Source organism: Rhodamnia argentea, chromosome 4 (assembly GCF_020921035.1).
Source record: "Rhodamnia argentea isolate NSW1041297 chromosome 4, ASM2092103v1, whole genome shotgun sequence".
Lineage (NCBI taxonomy): Eukaryota > Viridiplantae > Streptophyta > Magnoliopsida > Myrtales > Myrtaceae > Rhodamnia > Rhodamnia argentea.
In genome coordinates this window covers 29,898,155-29,918,013 of record NC_063153.1, presented here as the reverse complement: position 1 = coordinate 29,918,013, position 19,859 = coordinate 29,898,155, and the positions used below count along the sequence as shown (strand labels likewise).

The window sequence follows — 19,859 nt, the reverse complement described above, 5'->3', positions numbered from 1 at the left end:
AGCAATGGCTGGAGTTGCAACTCCTACATGGAAACTTAGACATTTGGGTGAAGGATGCCTAAAAACGCCCCAATTTGGATATGTTTCATAGCAAATTAGGGGACGTGCTTGGTAAAATTCCCGTCAAGGTTAAAGGCAAAATCAAAGGGTAAATGTCTAAGATAACCAGCGATCCTTATGTTACTGTTTCCATTTCTGGTGCTATCATTGGTAGGAAATTTATGGTCAGTAATAGCGATAACCTCGGCTTCTCTGGCAGAGGTGAGGCCGCCAGTGGTGATCTCGATCTAGTTTGTCTTCCCTTTCTTCGGCCCCATCAACTCAAAGATTTATCGGGCCCCAAAATGTCCCTTTTTTCTTTTCTTCTTTCTTATCATTTCTGAAGAAATTTAGAGCCACAAATTCACAACCCCCACTTTGTTCCATTTCCCCAAGGATGATGCAAAGAAATCGAAGAGAGAGGCAAGTTACGAGTTCATCATCTGGAATGTATCAGCTCCAATCATAAATCCAGTCATATCCAGTTTCTACCGAACAATAGATAGGATAGGATATAAAGATGTCCGACTTTAAATTCACAATTCACTAAATGGCAGAAATGATATGATTAAATCCTTGAATTTCTTATTAAATCCTATTTAGTCCTATCTTGACTAGAAATCCAGACGGCCAAACGTATGAATTTCTTATTCTATCATATCCAATCCTATCCCGACTAGACATCCGGACGACCAAACGCAGTCTAAGATCAAATGGACTAGTTTGGGAAATGGTTAATCCATCCGAGTTACGATTTTTTATCACCCGTAAACAAACCGATGGATATTCATACAAAAGTTTCTCCAATTAGCTATAACCTATTCGTTATGACTAATGCAGAAGTTTTAAGGAAATTAAAACCGAGAAGAATAAATGAACACACAGATTTAAGTGAAAAACCTTGCAAGAAAAATTACGGGGAGAGGAGAAGTGAAATCCAATATAAAAATTCAAGGATATGGTAGCTCAAAAACTAAAGATTCTTTATGTCTCTACTTCTTATCCCAATAACTTGAGAAAAATAATATTTATACTACTCTCAAGCCATAACCATGGCCAAAGCCCTAAAGAATTCAAGACATACTCAACCAATCTCCACCTTAGGTTGAATTCCTCAAATAGACATAAGCAACAAATAATCTTCTCCTCCCACCAAAGTTAAATTCAACTATAGCAAACATTAACCCAATGCTTGGATTTGGTAATATGCAAGGGCTTTGTCAACATATCGCCTAGATTGTTTTACGTGTCAATAATCAAGACCTTGATATAGCCATCAACAAGAATGTTTTAAATAAAATGATACTGCACACTAATGTGCTTTGTCCTCTCATGATACATCCGATCTTTAGAAAGATGTATAACACTTTGACTATCACAAGGGATAATAGTCACACCATGATACACACTCATGCATGGTACGTGAACAATTATATTACCAGCAAGTGACTTGTTAGCGACTTGAGAACGCTCTTTCACAAATTTCATAAATTCGTTAGCAATGTCAATTTTGAGAAGAGAGGTTTTTAAGTTGTTCGTTATTGTTATTCGCATGAACATCAAGCTTAGTCCTTTCGATCTTTCCAAGCTTTATAGAAAGATATTTCATCATCGCTACTCTCATCAATAACAGTAGTTGGTTTCTCAACATGAAGTGCTAAATCTAGATATAGGATACTTAAGTGAAACTGAACTTGCTCACTCCAATCATGGAATTCATTTCATTGAATAATAGGATAGACAAAGCGTGCAAATGAAGAGAAACAGATACATATACTCAAGTATGCAAGAAAAAACTCATACATTAACCATAATCATGCTAATTACTTTCATTTGGCAATTACTAATAATCTTATTAAAAATGATTTGCTATCTTTGGAAATACAAATAAACCTAATAAGATATATGAATTACCAACCATTATGTTCATGAAATATAAGAAATTTATTAACCTTTGGATTAATCCTGAAGTTCTTCTACTAAATGAATGTCAATATATCCATGACATCAATAAAGATATCTAACATATCAATTTCAATCATAGCATTAATTAATCATGGATAATTGAATAAAACACTATGAATTTCAAAAACTGAATAAACTTGAGGTTCGACCACTTTAGTGACTAGCAAACCATTAATTTCTCAAGCTTTATTAAATTCACGTGTCCAAGGGCAAAATCGTAAATTCAACATCCAAGGGCAAAATGGTAAATATATGCCTAGGGACAAAACTGTAAATTAACTAAATGGGGGGAAAATGTAATTAGGCTTTACTAGCAAAAATGTAATTTTATTTGTAAAAGGACCAAATAGGGGCAAAACTATAGTCTTGCGCAAAAAACAAAACATGGGCAAAACTGTAACTTTGACCAAAAAGACAAAACAGGAAAAAGATGAACGTCAGAGGCAAAAGCGCGTGCCGGACACGCGCCTAAGGCTTGCGGGTGCATGTGGCACACGTGCCCTTTCTTGCTCGCGCGAGCAACCCTCCTTCGCTCCTGTTTGTCTTTTCTCCGCCATATTTCGTCGTGTTCTTTCTTCGTCTGGTCTTCCCCAACAACCCACCTCTGACCAAATTAATTGGTGTTTTGGAGATCTCATCGTCATGACCGCACAGGTCCAAGGAATCGCGACAATGGCCAAGAAGTTGGCTAGAATTGAGCGAAATCTTCTTGAACAGAAACCATAAAATCCAAACTTTCCGCCACTCAATCATCTTTTGGCGATCATCATTATTCCGAATTGATTGACGACTTTTGTCGCACATGATGGTGCGACCCTACTGTACGAATTTTGGATGGTGAGTGGTCGGAATTTGGCATTTGCTTTCAAGACCCGAAATTGCCCGATATGGCAAAACGTTCAAAAACCCAAAAAAAAAAAAAAAATTAATCCATAAATAGCAACACCAACGTGAATTCATTAAGCCCCATGATTTCATCAAAGCCGCAAAAATTCATTGAGCCTTGATTCATAAGTACAAAAACAACATACATACATATTGTTGAAAAATCATGAGATCATGAACCCCGCTCCGATACCAACTATAAGCGATTAACGTAAACTTTATGCGGAAACTCGTTATCACAAGAATCGATGATCTTCATGATTTTCACGAACAATAAGAAAACTTACATTTCTCCATAACGAAATCTTCAAGTGACCGTTGCAAAAAACAAGAGACAACAAAGAATGGTTTCTCTCCTTTAACCCTATGTTATCTTTAACATATCTAGTGATGGAGGATATAATACAAAAGGGACGTTTAGCTACGTCATAAGAGCTGTTTTGTTGTAAAGGATGAAGGGAGGACCAGACTCCTTTTAACATTATCAAGAGACGCCTTTTCAAGAGGTGCTTTTTATGAAAGCACGTTAATTGCACCTTTTCAAAATTAATAGATTTAGCATATAATTAATTATTAAACCATCAATAATAATAATAATAATAATAATAATATGGGTCACATAATTCTTACGATTGATTACTGGAATTTGCCAAGATCTAGTTGAAATTAGGACTTGTTTGTCTGGATTCTTGGAAGAGTTTGATTTTTTTTTTTTTGGGTGTACAGACCCACCGACCATGTGATGTGCATGGTCGTTATTGTTCGAAATCTGCAGGATACGAGTGAATTTGTGATCTCGGACCGACAAGGGTTCCACGTGGGTTAAGTCCAGACCAATTAAAGCCCATATCTTGTTGGGCCTTCCTACTCTAAATTCACAACAACCCATTTTCAACAAGCCTCCTTAAAAAAGCCCATATCCCCAACAAAGCCCACTCACATGTTGGCATAAACATTACAACAGAGAGGATCAGACAAGCAAAAACCAGTAACAGACTCACTGACACTGTCGAGCACGCAGTCCTCAATCATGGCTTCAAAGCAGTCTCAGTCGAGCAAGAACATGCAACAAACAAGGAATCCTCCATCTGTTACAGTTGCTTTTGACCCCATCAGGAACTGCTTTTTCCCCTTCAAAATTAATGACTGAGACATAGTTTTCGCTGAGAATTACAGCAACATCAACCCTATTCATTTGGGGGGTGTTAAGTCTTGTTATGAGTGTCTGATCATGAAAATTTTCTTGCTGTTAAGTGACCTTCATTCTCCTATACCCATTTTCATGATTGGTTTTCTTGTTTTTGGGAACTCATTCGGCTGTTGGTTCGCGCTTTACCCGGTCCATGATCTTCTTCTATCGTCTAAGGAACTTCTATTTATGACGGAACGAAAAAAGATCATTAATAGACGCACATGCACGATAATATGCGTAGATTTCGCTGAGAATTACAACACCATCAACCCTATTCATTTGGGGGGGAGGGGTTAAGTCTTGTTATGAGTGTCTGATCATGAAAATTTAGTGACCTTCATTCGCCTATACCCATTTTCATGATTGGTTTTCTTGTTTTCGGGAACTCATTCGGCTGTTGGTTCGCACTTTACCCGGTCCATGATCTTCTTCTATCGTCTAAGGAACTTCTATTTACGACAGAACGAAAAAAGATCATTAATAGACGCACATGCATGATAATATGCGAACAGAATATGTGGAAAGTAATTTCTCTACTCACAGTGAACGAAATCAAAATTTCTTTTTGAACCCCCAGATGATATTTCACAGGGACTAGAGCCTTGCCTCTCCGTTGAGTTGTTACTATCACTATGTGACTGAATAGGTCCTCCTCTATCTATTGCAAGTTGAAGTCGATCTTTGTACAATTTGTTTGGATGGATTCAGCTTTGTGAAAGTGAAATTTTCGTCTGATATCTGTGATTTTGGTACAATTTGAATCCACACAACGTCACCGTACATGTCAGAGGGAAAAGAAAGGAGAATGTGACCTTTTGTCCAAAGAATAGCGTCAGCTTTGTATGAGGTGGATCCTGCTCATAAAGAAGAAACAAAAGCGGATCTTGTTCAGGTAAGATAAAGAGCTTGCATTTCCAGATTGCCGGATAAATACTATTTTGACAAGCCAGAACAATTCATTGTTCAAAAGACATACTAAAAAAGACAAACAAAAGAGTTATCAGATTGCTGGAAAATTATGGCGGAGCAGTCCTATGGCCACACAGATTCCTAAGATATTGAAATCTCCTCTTACCGTGACGTAGTTTTGTGTGCATTCAGCAAGAAGCTGCACGAAATGATATAAGATACGACACGATAGGGAAGAAACTATAGTATTCACGATCACCTCAAGAAGCCTCTAATGCCTACAAGGACAGCCTCATTCTCGTCAGTATTCAAACCTTAAACTCCAATTTCTGAATGAAGTTGTGTCCACAATGTGTGGACTTTTCGCTAGTGCCATGGTGGATTTCTTTGTCACACGGCGTCATGTTGTACGCATATGTTGTATTGTCCAGAAGCTTGGGATGCAATGTCTGTGTTAAGGTCCTGGAGGAGAAGCAGTTCTTGGAAGGAAACACGGGTTGAACTTTGTATCTTGAAGGTTAATTGGCCTCTTAATAGGATGGCCTCCAATTCTTCATAGACTGACCAAGGCAACTGTTGAGGGAGAATCAATAGGTAAGCTAACAAAATGCTGATTACTTCCGAAAATGAATAAAGAGGGGACATTTACATATAGAACGTTATAATGCATGCAAATTGGACTGATGCACCTGAACATGCATTTTTGTTTTTCATGGCGACTGCAGGAGAGAACACTGAAACAGATTCAAGCTGTTACTTGCCACTGCAAAGCCGTCCTGAGAGGTGCTTGTGAGGCCATGGAAAAACGTTTTGAGCATGGCCCTGATGCAATTAAGCATTGCAAAGACAGATGAGAGACCGCTTCATGTCGCTGTCGCCTGTCCGGAGTAAGAGCTTAATTTACATTGTGGAGAAACTGACCGGGAGGATGTCCGTGGAGATTCTGACATTGGCCACAGCAGGAAACAGACCGCTTTTGCCATAGCTGTTAAAGTCGGCAATGCCGAAGCCGCAACATTGCTTGTTAATAAAAGAGCAGAGTTGCCTCTTAGGCGCGACAGAGACAATGTCTTGACACTCCACAGAGCAGCTCGATTCGGCCAGAAGGAGAATCTTACACTTGCTACGAGCCACAAGAGATGATGTGGATCCAAGTCCATTCGAAGGTGAATCTGGTATTCTGCTCATTCATCGCATCGTATTCTCCAAATTCTACAGTGATTACTGATTCTTGAGAGAACCTTTCCCTTCTAGTGCAATGCTTTGGGCTGTTATCCTCAGAACAGTTGGCATGACATTGACAGAATTGGCCGTGGAACTAGTTCGGCGTTACCCTGGCTTGGCTAACGGAATGGAATGGCCACATTGTTCGCTCTCCTTTGAGTTCAATAGCTGTTATCCCATCAGCATTCCCTAGTGGAAGTGCCTTCAACATAGCGCAGCGTCTGATTTATGCACGTTAGTTTTCTAATCAGCATTTAACAGTAAACACCCTATTGCCACAGCCTATGCCGATCGAGATTTTCTTTCTTTCACAGAGAACTCTCTCCCAATTCCCGGATCATTAGTTATATGAGTAGAGCAAAGACTAGATCAGGTTAGTTTCAGGAAAGCTTGAGCGATAGAGAGGTCCCGGGTTTGGGACAAATCAAGGGGCATGTAGTTCATTTTCACTTCACAATATAAGAAGAGAGAATTTGGCATTGCAGAAGGAATTAAATGCATCATTCAGACAACAGGGAGCAACACGTACAAAGAGCATACTGATAACCCAAATTACCAGACCTTCCTTATGTAGTAAGTACGCGGTTTGCTCTGTGACGATCTGTTCTTGATTGGCTAGGTGTGCGAACGACTCTCTTGTGCAAAAGCGGAAAGATAGCTTCTTTCGGTTACTTGGAGAAGAGCGATTCGACATTATCATAAGAATACGCAAGTTATGAAGCAACACGAAGTCTGCTACATGACTGACTGACAAAGAACAATGTTGATCCTTCAAGACGCTTCAAAAAATGCAGTGCCACATGTCCCGCCGCGTGCCCATCCACGAAACTGAAGCATCATAAAGCACTTCAACTCACGAAATTCGGTTACGGAGAAGGTAACTACATTTTGAGAACACCCTTATCCTATGCTGCAATGCAACCCATTGGATGCACGAGATCGTCGAGGAGATGTGGATGCATTTCCTATTGCTATATGTCTCTCAGATGAGGGTCAAGTCATATTCCATCCTAAATATCTTCGGTTCGATCTTATGTATCGGATGAGCGAGGAAGGTCACAATTGTCACCGGAGCATCTACAGACAAATTTGGGAACAACATCTTGCATTTTGCTGGGAAATCAACACCTTTGAGCAGGCTCAATCTTGTCTCCACGAGCAGCTTCTGCAGATGCAGTGTGTAACTACAATTTCAGCCCATTCCCCAGCTTGAAACGGCCCCAGAACTGGCCTCGACAATCCTACACCGATTACAGGCCACCGTGGGCGGGCCCGAGTGGGCTCGACACCCACTATTCCTTGGCTGAAAGCAATCGACTGTGGGCCAAAGGGACCGCCCCGGAGAAGCCCACACAAATCGAAAAGTGGACTGGATGGTCTGGAGAGTGGACGTCTAGCCCGTTCCCAAGCTTAAATACAACCGCGGGTTGTGCACGTGCCCGTGCAAGTGCGAATGGAAGCCTGAATTGAACCGAACCGAACCGAACCCAAATAACTTTTTAAGCAAATTAATTTTATTGAGCATCTACGGCGAAACAAGTCATGAATAGAGAGATCAAGATCGATGACGAGTTATAAAAACATCCACAATAATTCAACGCGAAAGCTGTTAAAACTCGTTCCACGGCGAATCGTGCCATGTCTTCGGTTTGGGATTACGGACCCATTTTGGGGGATAAACACTTGGATCAAACCACTACGAACGGACAATAAGCTCATGCGAGTGAACTAATCGAAAGATGGAAGAGAAAACATCCGATGTTTCACCTTGCGACCACCGACGACGGTGGCCGGACCTACACGACACCTGTCGACGATTTCGGCCGGCAATACAAACACCAACCAAGGTTCGCTCCTCTATTTTGGCCCAAAAGTCTTCTCCGTTCTGCCCTGTTCTTTGGCCTAGAATCCCCCATATGCTTATTTCCTATTGTCTTTTTACTGAAAAGTCAACTCTTTCTCGGCCTCTTCTACCCTCGATTTTCTCTCTTTTCCGTGCCTTGCCTTCCCTGGATTTTTCGAGCTCTGTATTTGGCCGAGTATGTCTTATGTATTCAGCTGGGAATTATTCATAAATTCAAAGTCGGATCGCATGTCCGGCCGATTTTATCGCGTTCATAACCTCACCCGTGTTTTATATTCGGTGCAGCCACGAAATTCTTAAAATGAAAAATGTCCCTAATTTTCAAATGCAGATGAATGCAGTGTAGATTGAAAATGCAAGACCATGCAATTGTTGATATTTTTGTCCAAGGGGATCAGATTATATCATTGTTGACGCATTCGTTCCCTGATTTTATCGAATGCAAAAGAGACCATGCAATAGTGAATTTTTGCTTCATGTGTATATGTAGTGATTGGATTGATGTTGGAATATATAAATATTAAATCACGCATTCTTCTATCAATTTAAGCTTTTAGAGCAATTGATCGTTATCCCATAAATTCTTACATAGTATTAGAGCGGGAGGTCCCGAGTTCAAATTTTTCCAGGTCTCTATTTGCCTCCCTAATGAATATTAAACCACAAATTCCTCTATCGGTTTAAGCTTTTAGAGCAGTTGTCATGGTTCCATAAATTTTTACAATTGATGTGTTGCCCTTTTTTGAGTTTATACATGCTTTGTCAATCGTTTGTGGGATTAACGAATTTAGCCCCGAATTTTTCAAATTGTGTCGATTTGATCTATTAACTCGGCTACACATATTCTTTTGACGATTTGCCAATTTAGCCATAAATATTTCAATTGCGTCAATTTAACACTAGACATTTAGACTATTTGCTAATCCAGTCTTAAGCCTTTTGACAATTAGCAAACTTAATCCTTTCGGCTATTATATATATATATATATATATATATATATATATATATATATATATATATATATATATATAACGATGATGTGGAGGACTAGTCGGCATCGATCGCCCTATGTGACACGGTCGATACTGATGTATGTAGTTTTTACAACATTTTTTTTAAATTTTTTTAACATTTTTCTTTTTAATTTTTTTTCCCTTTTCTCTCCATCGTCTAGGGTCGGCAAGGACATTGAGGCCCTCGTAGGTGGCCATTGACTAGATTGTCACTTCAACGATTTTCGGCCAAAATCAGTTGGAATACTAAATTCGCTAACCATTAGAAATATTAGGATTAACTTGAAATAACTGAAATTTTTTTGACTAAATTGGTAAATAATTGAAATGTTTATAAATAAACCGATCAAAAGTAAAGGTTTATGACTGATTTGACGAGTACATTAGTTTTAGGACTTTTTTTTAGTAATTTTCTGGTTAATTGAGATTGCAAGGTGCATTGAAAAAATAGTTATTAACCTTTTAATTGTTGCCTATATCTTCAAAAGCTTTAATTAAAAGTCTTAGATCTTCTGTCAAGATTCATTCACACTGAATCTTGGCTTCGGGGTCGTTACATCATAGACATATCACAGGCTCAACGAGAGTGATCATCACCGATGAAGGAGACTTAATCCGCGTGAAGGAGCCGCAATTAGCACACTCATGGATTAAAATGAGCACATATTGGCGCTCGCATCAAACTCTCTAAATAGAAAATCGAACTTACAACATTCTTCTCGCTAATAATAGCGCCTCGTCGAGTCGCGTCGCGTCGGTCCATCCTCCTTCCATGCCTCCCCCAATCTTCCATCATCGAAGGCAAAAACCCCGAAGGAAGTATTACAGGTACTAAGGGCCTACATGACAATAATTATGATCTAAAAAAGTGATTTTGATTAGAATTGATTTTTTTATTATGTTCTCCGTATGAATTTTGAAGAATTATAACATGTTTGATAAGCGCACAAAATTTCTGAATTTTGTTCTCGAAACAAAAACTTGTTTGGTAACCGCACGAAATTTCTATTCCTGGGAACAATTTCTTTTCCTAATTTTTGTCATTTAAGTCAAATAATTACGCAGTTATTTTGTGAAATTTTATCATACATTTCGAATTAATTAAGTATTAGTTCATATTGATTCTCTTATGTAACATATTACATATTGTATATAACATTTTTGCACGCTATTTTATTTAATTTTCCTATCATAACGAGTCATTTTAAGCTTAAAAAAGGAGAGACTATATTGGATTAGTGTTTGATTTCAAATTAGTTTAGTTAGTTATATTTTAGTTCTCACTTGTCCAAATTAATTTTAGGCGCTCATAAGTAATTTTAGTATGGTACAATGATCTGTTGTTCAATGTGGCTACAATGAATAGATCAATTATAGTATAAAACTTAAATAGGGATTGTGTTTTTTTTTTTTTTGGTCAAAAAATTGGGATGTTAATTATATGTGTTTTTAGCCTGTTCAATTCATGCTTTTAAAACGTAATATATATATATATATATATATATATATATATATATTATATTTCAAAAAAGTGATTCTTTTTTTCAAAATCAATTTTTTTTTAATTCTTATTTTTGATTCAAAACTGTTCTCGGGAACAGAATGAAAATCAAAATTATTTACGTTGCCAAATATGTTTCTCATCCTTTTTTGTTTCGGAGAACAAAATCAGAAAATCAAAATCGATGTCATGCAGGCCATGAAATTGCATGTGCAACTTGGACGTGCTCGTCGGTGATGAGCTCGGGGTCACTCAATTTGAAGTCATCCAGGGTAAGTTCAATTGAGATAGGGCCGGCCGCCGTGAGGCGGTACTTTTCAAATCGGGTAATTATTTTAGGGCTTCTTTTTTGGGAATTTTCCCCGATTTTTCTTTCTCTTTTAATCGACAGCCAAGAACTCAATCCATGAGGGAAAAAATTCCCCAAACTTTGACCAATCCCGTTCCCTCCGTCCGGCACATTAGAGCAAACTTTAGGAGATAAAAAAGAAGGAAACATGGAGGCAATTGTGAAATTGGGGTAAAAAAATTCGGCGCAAAATCGAACTTCCGCATTATTATTTAAAAAAGAAAAAAAGAAAAAAGAAGAAGAAGTGAGTAAGCATAGGAGAGCGACCAAGAACGAAGAGAGAGAGAGAGAGAGAGAGAGAGAGAGACAGGGGAGCGTAGGATTAGCAGCGATCGAGGGACGCAATCTACTGAGGAGCTCCGCAGATCAAAGCCTCTCGACACGAGTTCGCCAACAATTTGTCCTCCCGACGACGAAACTCCGGTCCGAAGCGAACATCGACAGCTGGGTTTCCGAGGCTGCGCAAGATTCGACTCCGTCATTGCTCCCCGTCGGACACCCTCTTCAAATCCTCGGCGGCTTCGCGGGTCGAACTTTCGAATCAATCTCCGGGCACCCTTTTACGTGTACGCTCTTCTTCTTCGCTCTCGTCCTCCATTGTGCTTGCTCTGTGCGATTGGATTCTTTCCTTCGTAGCTTTGCTCTGTTTCTTGCTTGAAATTTTGTAGCTTTCCGATCTCTTCCGTTGGACTTAGATTCAAAGGTTTCGAAGTAAGTAGCTTCTGAGTGATGTGTGACAATGGGTGCTCTGTGGCACGGGCGAGTAACTTAATTTGATGTTTTCTGTAGCAGAGACGAAGCACCGCCATTGGATGATTCAAAATTTAGGGTTTCTGATTCTTGCGGTTGGGTGGCGTGGCTTGATTTGAAGTGGCTGAATGTGCTGAAACCTGCTTTGCCCTCGTGGTTTTTCTGTCTTTGTTGAAGATATGAGACTTGCTTTTCCTCTGTGTTGCTCCCCGGTTGGTCGATTCTGTGTTCCTTGGAAACTTAAATATTACTTGTGAGTTTGCTATTGGGAATTCTGGATCATGACATGTATTGGAGTGTCTTTGAGCGCCCCTGTTTCCCAGAAAATTTCCAGTCGGCTGTTCTTGCAATGAGTGATCTTCAGATGAGAGAATTTTGGGCTTCTGGGAGGTGGGGAGAGCTTTGATTTTGACTTTGGTTGGGTGCTGCATTTATTCGAAAGTGCTTCTTTGATAATTCCATTTTGAAGAAATGCAACTGCAGCAGAGCTCGAGAATTGATCTAGTTGACCTGAAAACTCAAATAGTCAAGAGGTTAGGAGGAGAGAGGTCAAAACTGTACTTTTATTATTTGGATCGGTTTTTGAGCCAGAAGCTGAACAAGGTTGAGTTTGACAAGCTATGCTGTCGGGTGCTTGGGAGAGAGAATCTTTCACTTCACAATCAGTTGGTACGGTCAATACTGAAGAACGCATTCCAAGCCAAAATTCCACCTCCATCCGTTTCTCAGGATCCACAAAGTTCACTTAGGAGAGAAGATGGACATGAGCAAAGTTTGTCAGTCATCCCGAATCAAAATCCAAATGTTTCAGTGTGGTCTAATGGTGTCCTTCCTCTGTCCCCTAGAAAGGTGAGGTCTGGAATCCGTGATCGCAAATTCAAGGATCGGCTGAGTCCTTTGGGACCAAATGGCAAAGTGGATTGCTTGTCTCATTCTGCCAGTATTGAAGAGAGTGGTAGGAAGGTTATCAGGGAGAATGGTGAGTTGACTCCGCGAAATTACCAGAGACCATTGCAGCATATCCGGTCAGTTACTCGGCCTCCTGAGGATGAAAAGGAAGGATCAATTCAGCAAGCAATTAGTAAATATAGGGTGCATGGCAAAGATCAGACACTTGTTCCTGTTCTTGAAGAGAGGGAAGATATGGAGCAGGCTCACATCTTAGATTCTGCAAGGAATCCTCTGGTTGCACCCCTTGGGATCCCATTCTGCTCTCCCAGTATAGGTGGCGGCACCAGAAGTTTTCCTGTAGGAAGCAATGGTGATTATGTTAGCTGTTATGACTATGGTCGGCTGTTTGACTCAGAAACACTGAAGAAACGAATGGAGCAGATTGCAGCAGGTCAGGGAATTGGAGGGGTCTCACAAGATTGTGCGAATATCTTGAACAGTTCTTTAGATGTATACTTGAAGCAGTTGATCAGGTCTTGCGTTGAGTTGGTTGGAGCAAGGTCTGTAAATGTTCCAAAAGGGCATCCTCTTCAGAAGATGCAGGTACCAGGAAGGGTCAGCATTGGCATGTCCCCGTTGAAAAATCACTTGGCTACACAAGGTAGTAGCTCTGTAGTAGGAGGCATGCAGGAAGAGAGTTTGCCATGCTCTATATCCTTGCTTGATTTCAAGGCTGCAATGGAGTTAAAACCACAGCAACTTGGAGAAGACTGGCCATTGCTGCTTGAAAAAATTTCCATGCATTCATATGAGGGATGAGATGAGATGCTCTTTGTTGATATATTCTTCTTAGACAGTCCATTGCACTAATAGAAGTCTTCAGAAAAGTGGCTGTGTTCCGATCCCTTGCCCTTACTCTTATCAAGTACGTGCCCATGTTTCAATCTGCATTTGCCTGCTGCAGCGAATGAGAGAAGTCAGAATTAAGTGACAGAGGTGCTTCATTGAAGATCCCTTTGTTAATTGCTCTGTCGTTTTGCGTTGTGGTTTACTCGCTTGCTTAGTCAGTGCAGAGCTTCTGCTCTCCCACAACGCATTGTTCATGAGAATGAATTCAAGGATGTTCGAGGTTTTTCTTGGATTGATTTTCAAAGGTAAAACCTGTGCAGTAGAATTTCACAGTTCCTAATGTTTACTTTTGCAGACTGTCAAATAGTTGATCAACTTTAATCTATTGTTTATTGACATTTCGCATCATATCAGAGGATTTAGATCATTGTGAAGATAACCTGGATAGACCAAGGGTTGGAGACTCCAGATTATTTAAATACTTTGCACAGATGGAGAATGTATCATCTAGGGGTTGCCATTCGTCTGGCAGTATTCATTTGAAAAGCAACTGCTCTATCAGTATCCTGAATGTGCAAAAGTGAAGGGGTTAAAGCAGTGATTTCATGAGGAGATCGAATACGTGCTTTGACTAGAAAACAATCATTCAGGTGAATCTTCAGTCTGGCTGGGCCTTTGAAACATCTTCGTCATTTAATTGAAACTGTTGAAAAATTAGTGACGGCTTTCGAGCTGTATTGAGTGCATAATCAATGAAAGAGAGCAGCTTCTCCAAAAAACTTTGGTTCAGCTGTATCAACATTCAGTCACCCTTTCTCACGAAGATTTTGCACACCAAGGCGACATCCTTGACACTGCTTACTACTGTGAAATGTGTATGTGTAAATGCAATTTCTGATCATCCGAGAATTAGTTAAAGACTCTTACCAATTCCTGAACGTCAGTTGAATATGAAGATCTCATATAGTGAGAAGATTTTATGTTCAGTTGCCTTGGTGAGAACATCCAATAGCAATGAATCCATGGTCAATCATTTATATTTCCTTAAGGATGTTGTCTTTTTATCATGGATTCATGGGCTTTGCACGAAGGATTCAAATTTCATAGTTAGAAATCGATTTCTTTTTCCGTTCTCCCAGATGCTTTTCTTGGTATAATTCGTGCGAGCTACTTTTTAACTCTTAAAGTTATGCAGTCTTGACGCAGAAATGTCATGTTGAAACGAATTAAGTCGCCTGGAGTCTATAGCTGCTTCTATTTCCCTGTCTTCCTTGAGATTCTCTAGTTCTATTTCAGTATGTAAGAGTTGTAGCTAACCCCGGGTGCCTTCTTTTATATCAGGGAGAAGGATGCATGCTGGAAAAGATGCTCCTGATGTTACGTCAAAACTGAGCAAACATCTTCCCATTTGGGAGCATTTACTATCATCTCTCCAATCAATTGTTTAAAATAGGTACATTTAGATTTTATTGAAGTCAAGAGATCTCTATTAATAATTGTTTAATTTAAGACCATCTAACCCTGGCTTTTGGTACACTGAATGCATTGCCTGTCTTTATCAGATCCTGAATCTAAAAGCTAATAAATGTAGTCGAAGCTTTCATGAAGTTGTATGATATCACACGTCAAAACTGTCAATCCTTGTCGGGTCATACTACAAATGGAATCAGAGTGAACTCAGCAATAGGATCATGAGTCAAATTACTGCACTAGTGAAAAATGTATGTTGACTCGTGCTGAGTTGTTCTCATTTTTCCAGTTACTTTCATCTCTAATGGCCTCCTAAGAAAGCCCAAAAAGGATGCTCAAGCCATCTCAATATTAGAGCGCGCTGACCTATAATCATTGTTTAAGAAGAGCTTTTTCAACACTAAATGATGCTTTATAAAAGCCATTGATGCTCACAACCTTAACTAGTAGTCAATGTGGGAACAGCCTGGTGGAAAATTATGAGCAAGGATGGAAGTAGCCTCGCTTTATAAAGCCATGCAAGTTGACAAAATTCACTAGCTAGTCGACGAGGGACAATTCAACCTCATGTTTTACATTTCTTTCTTCTTTGATAGACACAATCAACTCCCCATTAACTCCTAATGCAAGTTATTAGTTTGAGAGAACAATCCAAAATCATGATATAAACCATTGACTTTGAAGAAAATTGCCAATAAAGAATTCCTATGTCCACAATTTTGAGTTTTATCATTTGTCATGTCGGTATTTAAGATTTATATATTTAATATGATTTGTTTGTGGTGGTTGAAGTTGTTGTCCCACATTTGTGGTGAATGGGTCATGTATGCTCTTTATATTCATGTAATCTCTCTTCATCTATCGGCTTAAGCTTTTGGGTTATACTTTTTAACATGGTATCAGAGCTAGTGTTTTTCCTTTCCGTGTACGTGGGCCCACCCCTCATTAATCAATTTCCACGTGCCGCTAGTAATCTGGCTTGCACGTGAGAGGGGTGTTGAAGTTGTTATTGTTGTTGTCCCACATCGGTTGTAAATTGGTCCCGTATGCTCTTTGTATTCATGTGGTCTCCCTCCACTTATCGGCTTAAGCTTTTGGATTGGACTTTCTAACGGTGGTTTTTACCATGGTGTGGTGGAATTGTTCATTGAGTTTAGTGTTAAATTATTCCAGTCTAAAAATCAATTACTTTTATGGCATACATGCTTTTTATACAATTCTATAAATCTAACAACATTTCCTATGAATATTTGTTGTAGTTTCCAAAATAATGAAATTCTATGGCTCTATAAAAGATAACTATTTAGCAAGCACCAGAGCACTTTTAGTAGAAAAGGTAATTTTGACTACTTTGGTCTAAATTTGCTTACATTGGAGAACATACAATTTCTGACTGTCTCTCACTAGAGTTGCATGCTTAATTTTCTGGTTCTTTGGCAATGACCTACAAACCTAATATAAACATAGACATCTGTGTATATGTTGCAAACGTAACATATGTCGATGGTATGCATGGAATATAGACATATATAAACTACAGAAAGCCTACCCATCCATGAAAAGATTACACTCATCCACTTGGCCTAACTGGAAAGCTGTTCCATTACCGATGAAGAAACCCTGAATTACATTGCCATATTTTTTACAATGAGTTAGGGAATGGCGAATGTGAGGAAGGATAAACTGATCAATTCACGTGCTGTGCTTCATTAGATGTGAAGTATGGACAGGTTTTTTTCCTGCTGGGCAATGGAATATGGTCGGTTGAGGATAGCCTCTGACCGGCGATGGTTGGTTTTGTGAAATTTCCCTATCCTTAAGTAGACTATTTTGGATCTCATCTTCTCCCAAAATGCGTCTTCAGTGTAGATGAAGCACAATAGATATTGTCCCTTAATAGGAACATAGTCTCTGAAATTATAGTTCTGTGTGAACGGGTAGGTTTTGTCTATTCTTTGTGTCAGATTTGAGAACGAATGATGGAGTGTAGTTATTGCAATGTGCTATAATAGATTCACAATGGCATGTTTTGCTGGCTCAGTTCCTTAAGTGAGACCTGTCACCAATGGTCGTTTGATGCACAGAATTGATTGATCCCGTTATCTACCCAATTTGGCAAGGGATTTGACAAGTATCATATCCACATTATTTACGGGAATGACAATTATTTTCTGTAATCTGCATATGCATGCGATATATTCATTTTTGACAATTGGAGTTCAGTGTCTTTGCCTATAGTTTCTTCAGTGGACATGGTTTCTGATTTTCATTTTGTGGGTTTTGAATGGACATGGTTTCTTAAACTGCATGAGCATTGAGATAGGACTTATTTTCCTCCCAGGTTCAAATAATGAAATATATTGGAAGCTGTGGCTCGGGCATTTCTCAAGGAGAGACCTTTTAGAAATTTACACGCTTGACTTTTCAAATGAAATGTTCCTTTAATTAATCATTCACTTAAGCTGTATAGTTTGCCGTGAAAAATATTTTTAAAGTTACATGGTCAAGGGGAAAAGAAAGAAAATTGCAAGATTAAGTGATAAGGGTGGAGGCTCGAATGCCGGTATATAATGATAAGTTGAGGGGCACAAATCAGTTTGTGACAGCTGCTTCTCTTAGATACAGATGCCTCATGAAGTATATACATGGGTTAGTGTGAGGATAGATATTAGTAGTCCAGCATTCCGCCTCATGAAAAAGAAAAGCTTATCTACATGCTTCGCAAAGGAATCCACCGAACATAATGAAGGGAGTGATTATGGAAGTTGAATAAAAGCATATATATTTTTTGAGCTTGAATAACTTATGCTAACACCCACAGTGGAACATCAGTCTTAATAGTGTTTTAAGGATTCTGATGTTGAACCCCAACATACTGGAAATTGGGTATTGTATGAGCTGTTGATTAAGGACACTCTATTTCCAGTTTCCTCAGGCTAGGCAGATTATGTGTTTTGTCCTTAATATGGATACTTTTAGATCTTCACATGCTATTTAAGCATATTAATTCTCAATTCAAACGTTTGATTAGACTAGTCCACAGAAGTTGAAGTGCTTGTGTACTTTCCTTAATCTCTCAAGTAATCATCTTGGATGTTGTCCTAGTGTGTTGTTGGATTTGCTAGTGTGTCCACCGAAAAGGAATAAATAGAATTGGTGCTACACATGAAAATTCTCTATTATCCAACGGATTTGGTGTTAATTGTGTCATTCAGATGCAATACCAATGTACTAATTATGCCTAATATGGTTGCTAAAGATGCTTCTTGACTGGAGGGTTCTACAGCCCTAACTTCTTAGTTGAAAGTTTTTAGTTGTCTTTCTTCTATGAGCAACATTGATGATGTGATCTTTACTATTTTGGCAGAAAGAGAAGGATAGAAAATTTGGGCTAGATCCTTGGCTGACTCAGGTACCCAAGTTGCGATTACTCTCCTGATAATAAAAAAGTCAGGTTACAGAGAAATGCACATGCATACAGATGAGATCTCATGTTTTCGCGGTCGCACTGTAATACCAAACAGGAGTCACCGAATCAGCGGCTAGGTGGTCGAGGTAAACATGCAGATGGGCTTCAGCTAAAATTTTGAATGCCTTGATGTTTTGGCTCTTCCATTCACCTAGCCTATTTACTTCGGTTGATATCTTGCTCGACTGTTGCACTTATGTAGTGCTTAATTTAATTCTTTTTGTTCTGCTTGAGCCACTCCCGATATAAATGTACAGTTTATAGAGACAGAACACATGCTCTGTATCCAATATAGATAATCTACGAAATGTCATATCTTGTTATTTTTCCCTACTTAGGGAGGGGCCTTTTGTATCAAGTAACTGAACGAGGCAGATATCCAAATGCGCAGCTCTCCTTGGTGATCCTTGCTGATGTAGATTATTAAATTGTCATGCTGCCAATAAGAGAGTAACTTTTGTATTTATGTGGGCTGGTGTAGCCGCGGAGTTTGTCCAAGTATAATGTCTTGTAATCCTGAATGTTGACTCTGGTCTCAGCAAGCACTGAACTAATTACGTGAAAGCTTCACTTGATCTTCATTCAAAGGTTTAAGTTATGTCAAGCGAAAGTTTCGTGTTAACTCGAAGATGGAGAGCTAGGAATGCTAGAATACTAAGGAAAGAATTTTAGGTTTTGGGCGTTGGTGAAGCACTGAAAGATGAAAGCTGCAGAAAAGTGTTTTTGGGTTAAACTAAACTGGCGTAGTGTAAGTTGAGGCCGAATAAGTAGTGGTGTTACTTCTAGTCGCGATTCCCTTCTAAGATTCTTCTCCATAGGCTAATTGTATGAAGCTTGTCACTCTGGGAAGGAGTTTATTCCTGAGTGAACTCGTGTTTTCGATACAGGTTAGTTCTGTGCGCGGATTTGTAGTAGGAAACCGACTTCTTAATTGTTAAAAAACTGAAATACCGTTGGTGTTGTTGCCAAGGGCGCACATGGTAACACTTTTGCTTCAAAAATGAACTTTTGATCAGAAGTTGATTTTTTTATTTCTACTTAGAAGCAAAAGATTTTTGTACTTCTGCTCAAGAAGTTGATTTCTAATCGTAGAAATTCATTTGTTAACGGTTAAAATTTTTTTCTTCTTGACCATTATTAACATAAAATCTTCTACGATGAATTATTATTGGTGGCCGAAAATTTTTTACTCATTTTCAATTTTTTAAAATTTCTTTAAAATTTAATTTTTATTATTAAAAAAATTATTTTGTACTCCGGCGACCGGAGATGGCAACTCAACAGCGGTGGTGATGGTGGTAGGAGGCAGCGCTCGCCGAGGGCCTACTGCGAGTGGTGGTTAGTGGCGATCGGCAGAGATCGGAGGTGGACGGTAGTCGGCGGCAACCGGTGGTGGTTGGCGACAACGACGAGAGGTGGTCGGCGGCAGCCGGCAAAGGTTAGGGGCGGTTGTGGGTGACGGTGGTTGGCAGCGGGCGGTGGGCAGCG

At 39.3% G+C, this 19,859-nt stretch overlaps 1 protein-coding gene across 6 annotated transcripts; it reads left to right on the top strand.

Moving 5' to 3' along the window:
- The first annotated feature begins 11,179 nt into the window (after positions 1 to 11,179).
- LOC115748805 lies at positions 11,180 to 18,837 on the top strand. 6 transcript variants are annotated; one of them, XM_030685436.2, is made up of 6 exons: positions 11,180 to 11,508; positions 11,735 to 13,737; positions 13,847 to 14,082; positions 14,774 to 14,885; positions 16,162 to 16,238; positions 18,270 to 18,837. In XM_030685436.2, the coding sequence occupies exon 2, from the start codon at positions 12,164 to 12,166 to the stop codon at positions 13,400 to 13,402; it is 1,239 nt and encodes a 412-aa protein (XP_030541296.1). In that variant the 5' UTR covers positions 11,180 to 11,508; positions 11,735 to 12,163; the 3' UTR covers positions 13,403 to 13,737; positions 13,847 to 14,082; positions 14,774 to 14,885; positions 16,162 to 16,238; positions 18,270 to 18,837. The 6 variants fall into 6 exon arrangements, with proteins under 6 accessions (XP_030541296.1, XP_048133070.1, XP_048133069.1 ...); XM_048277113.1 differs by lacking the exon at positions 13,847 to 14,082; XM_048277112.1 differs by lacking the exon at positions 16,162 to 16,238.
- Positions 18,838 to 19,859: the final 1,022 nt, after the last annotated feature.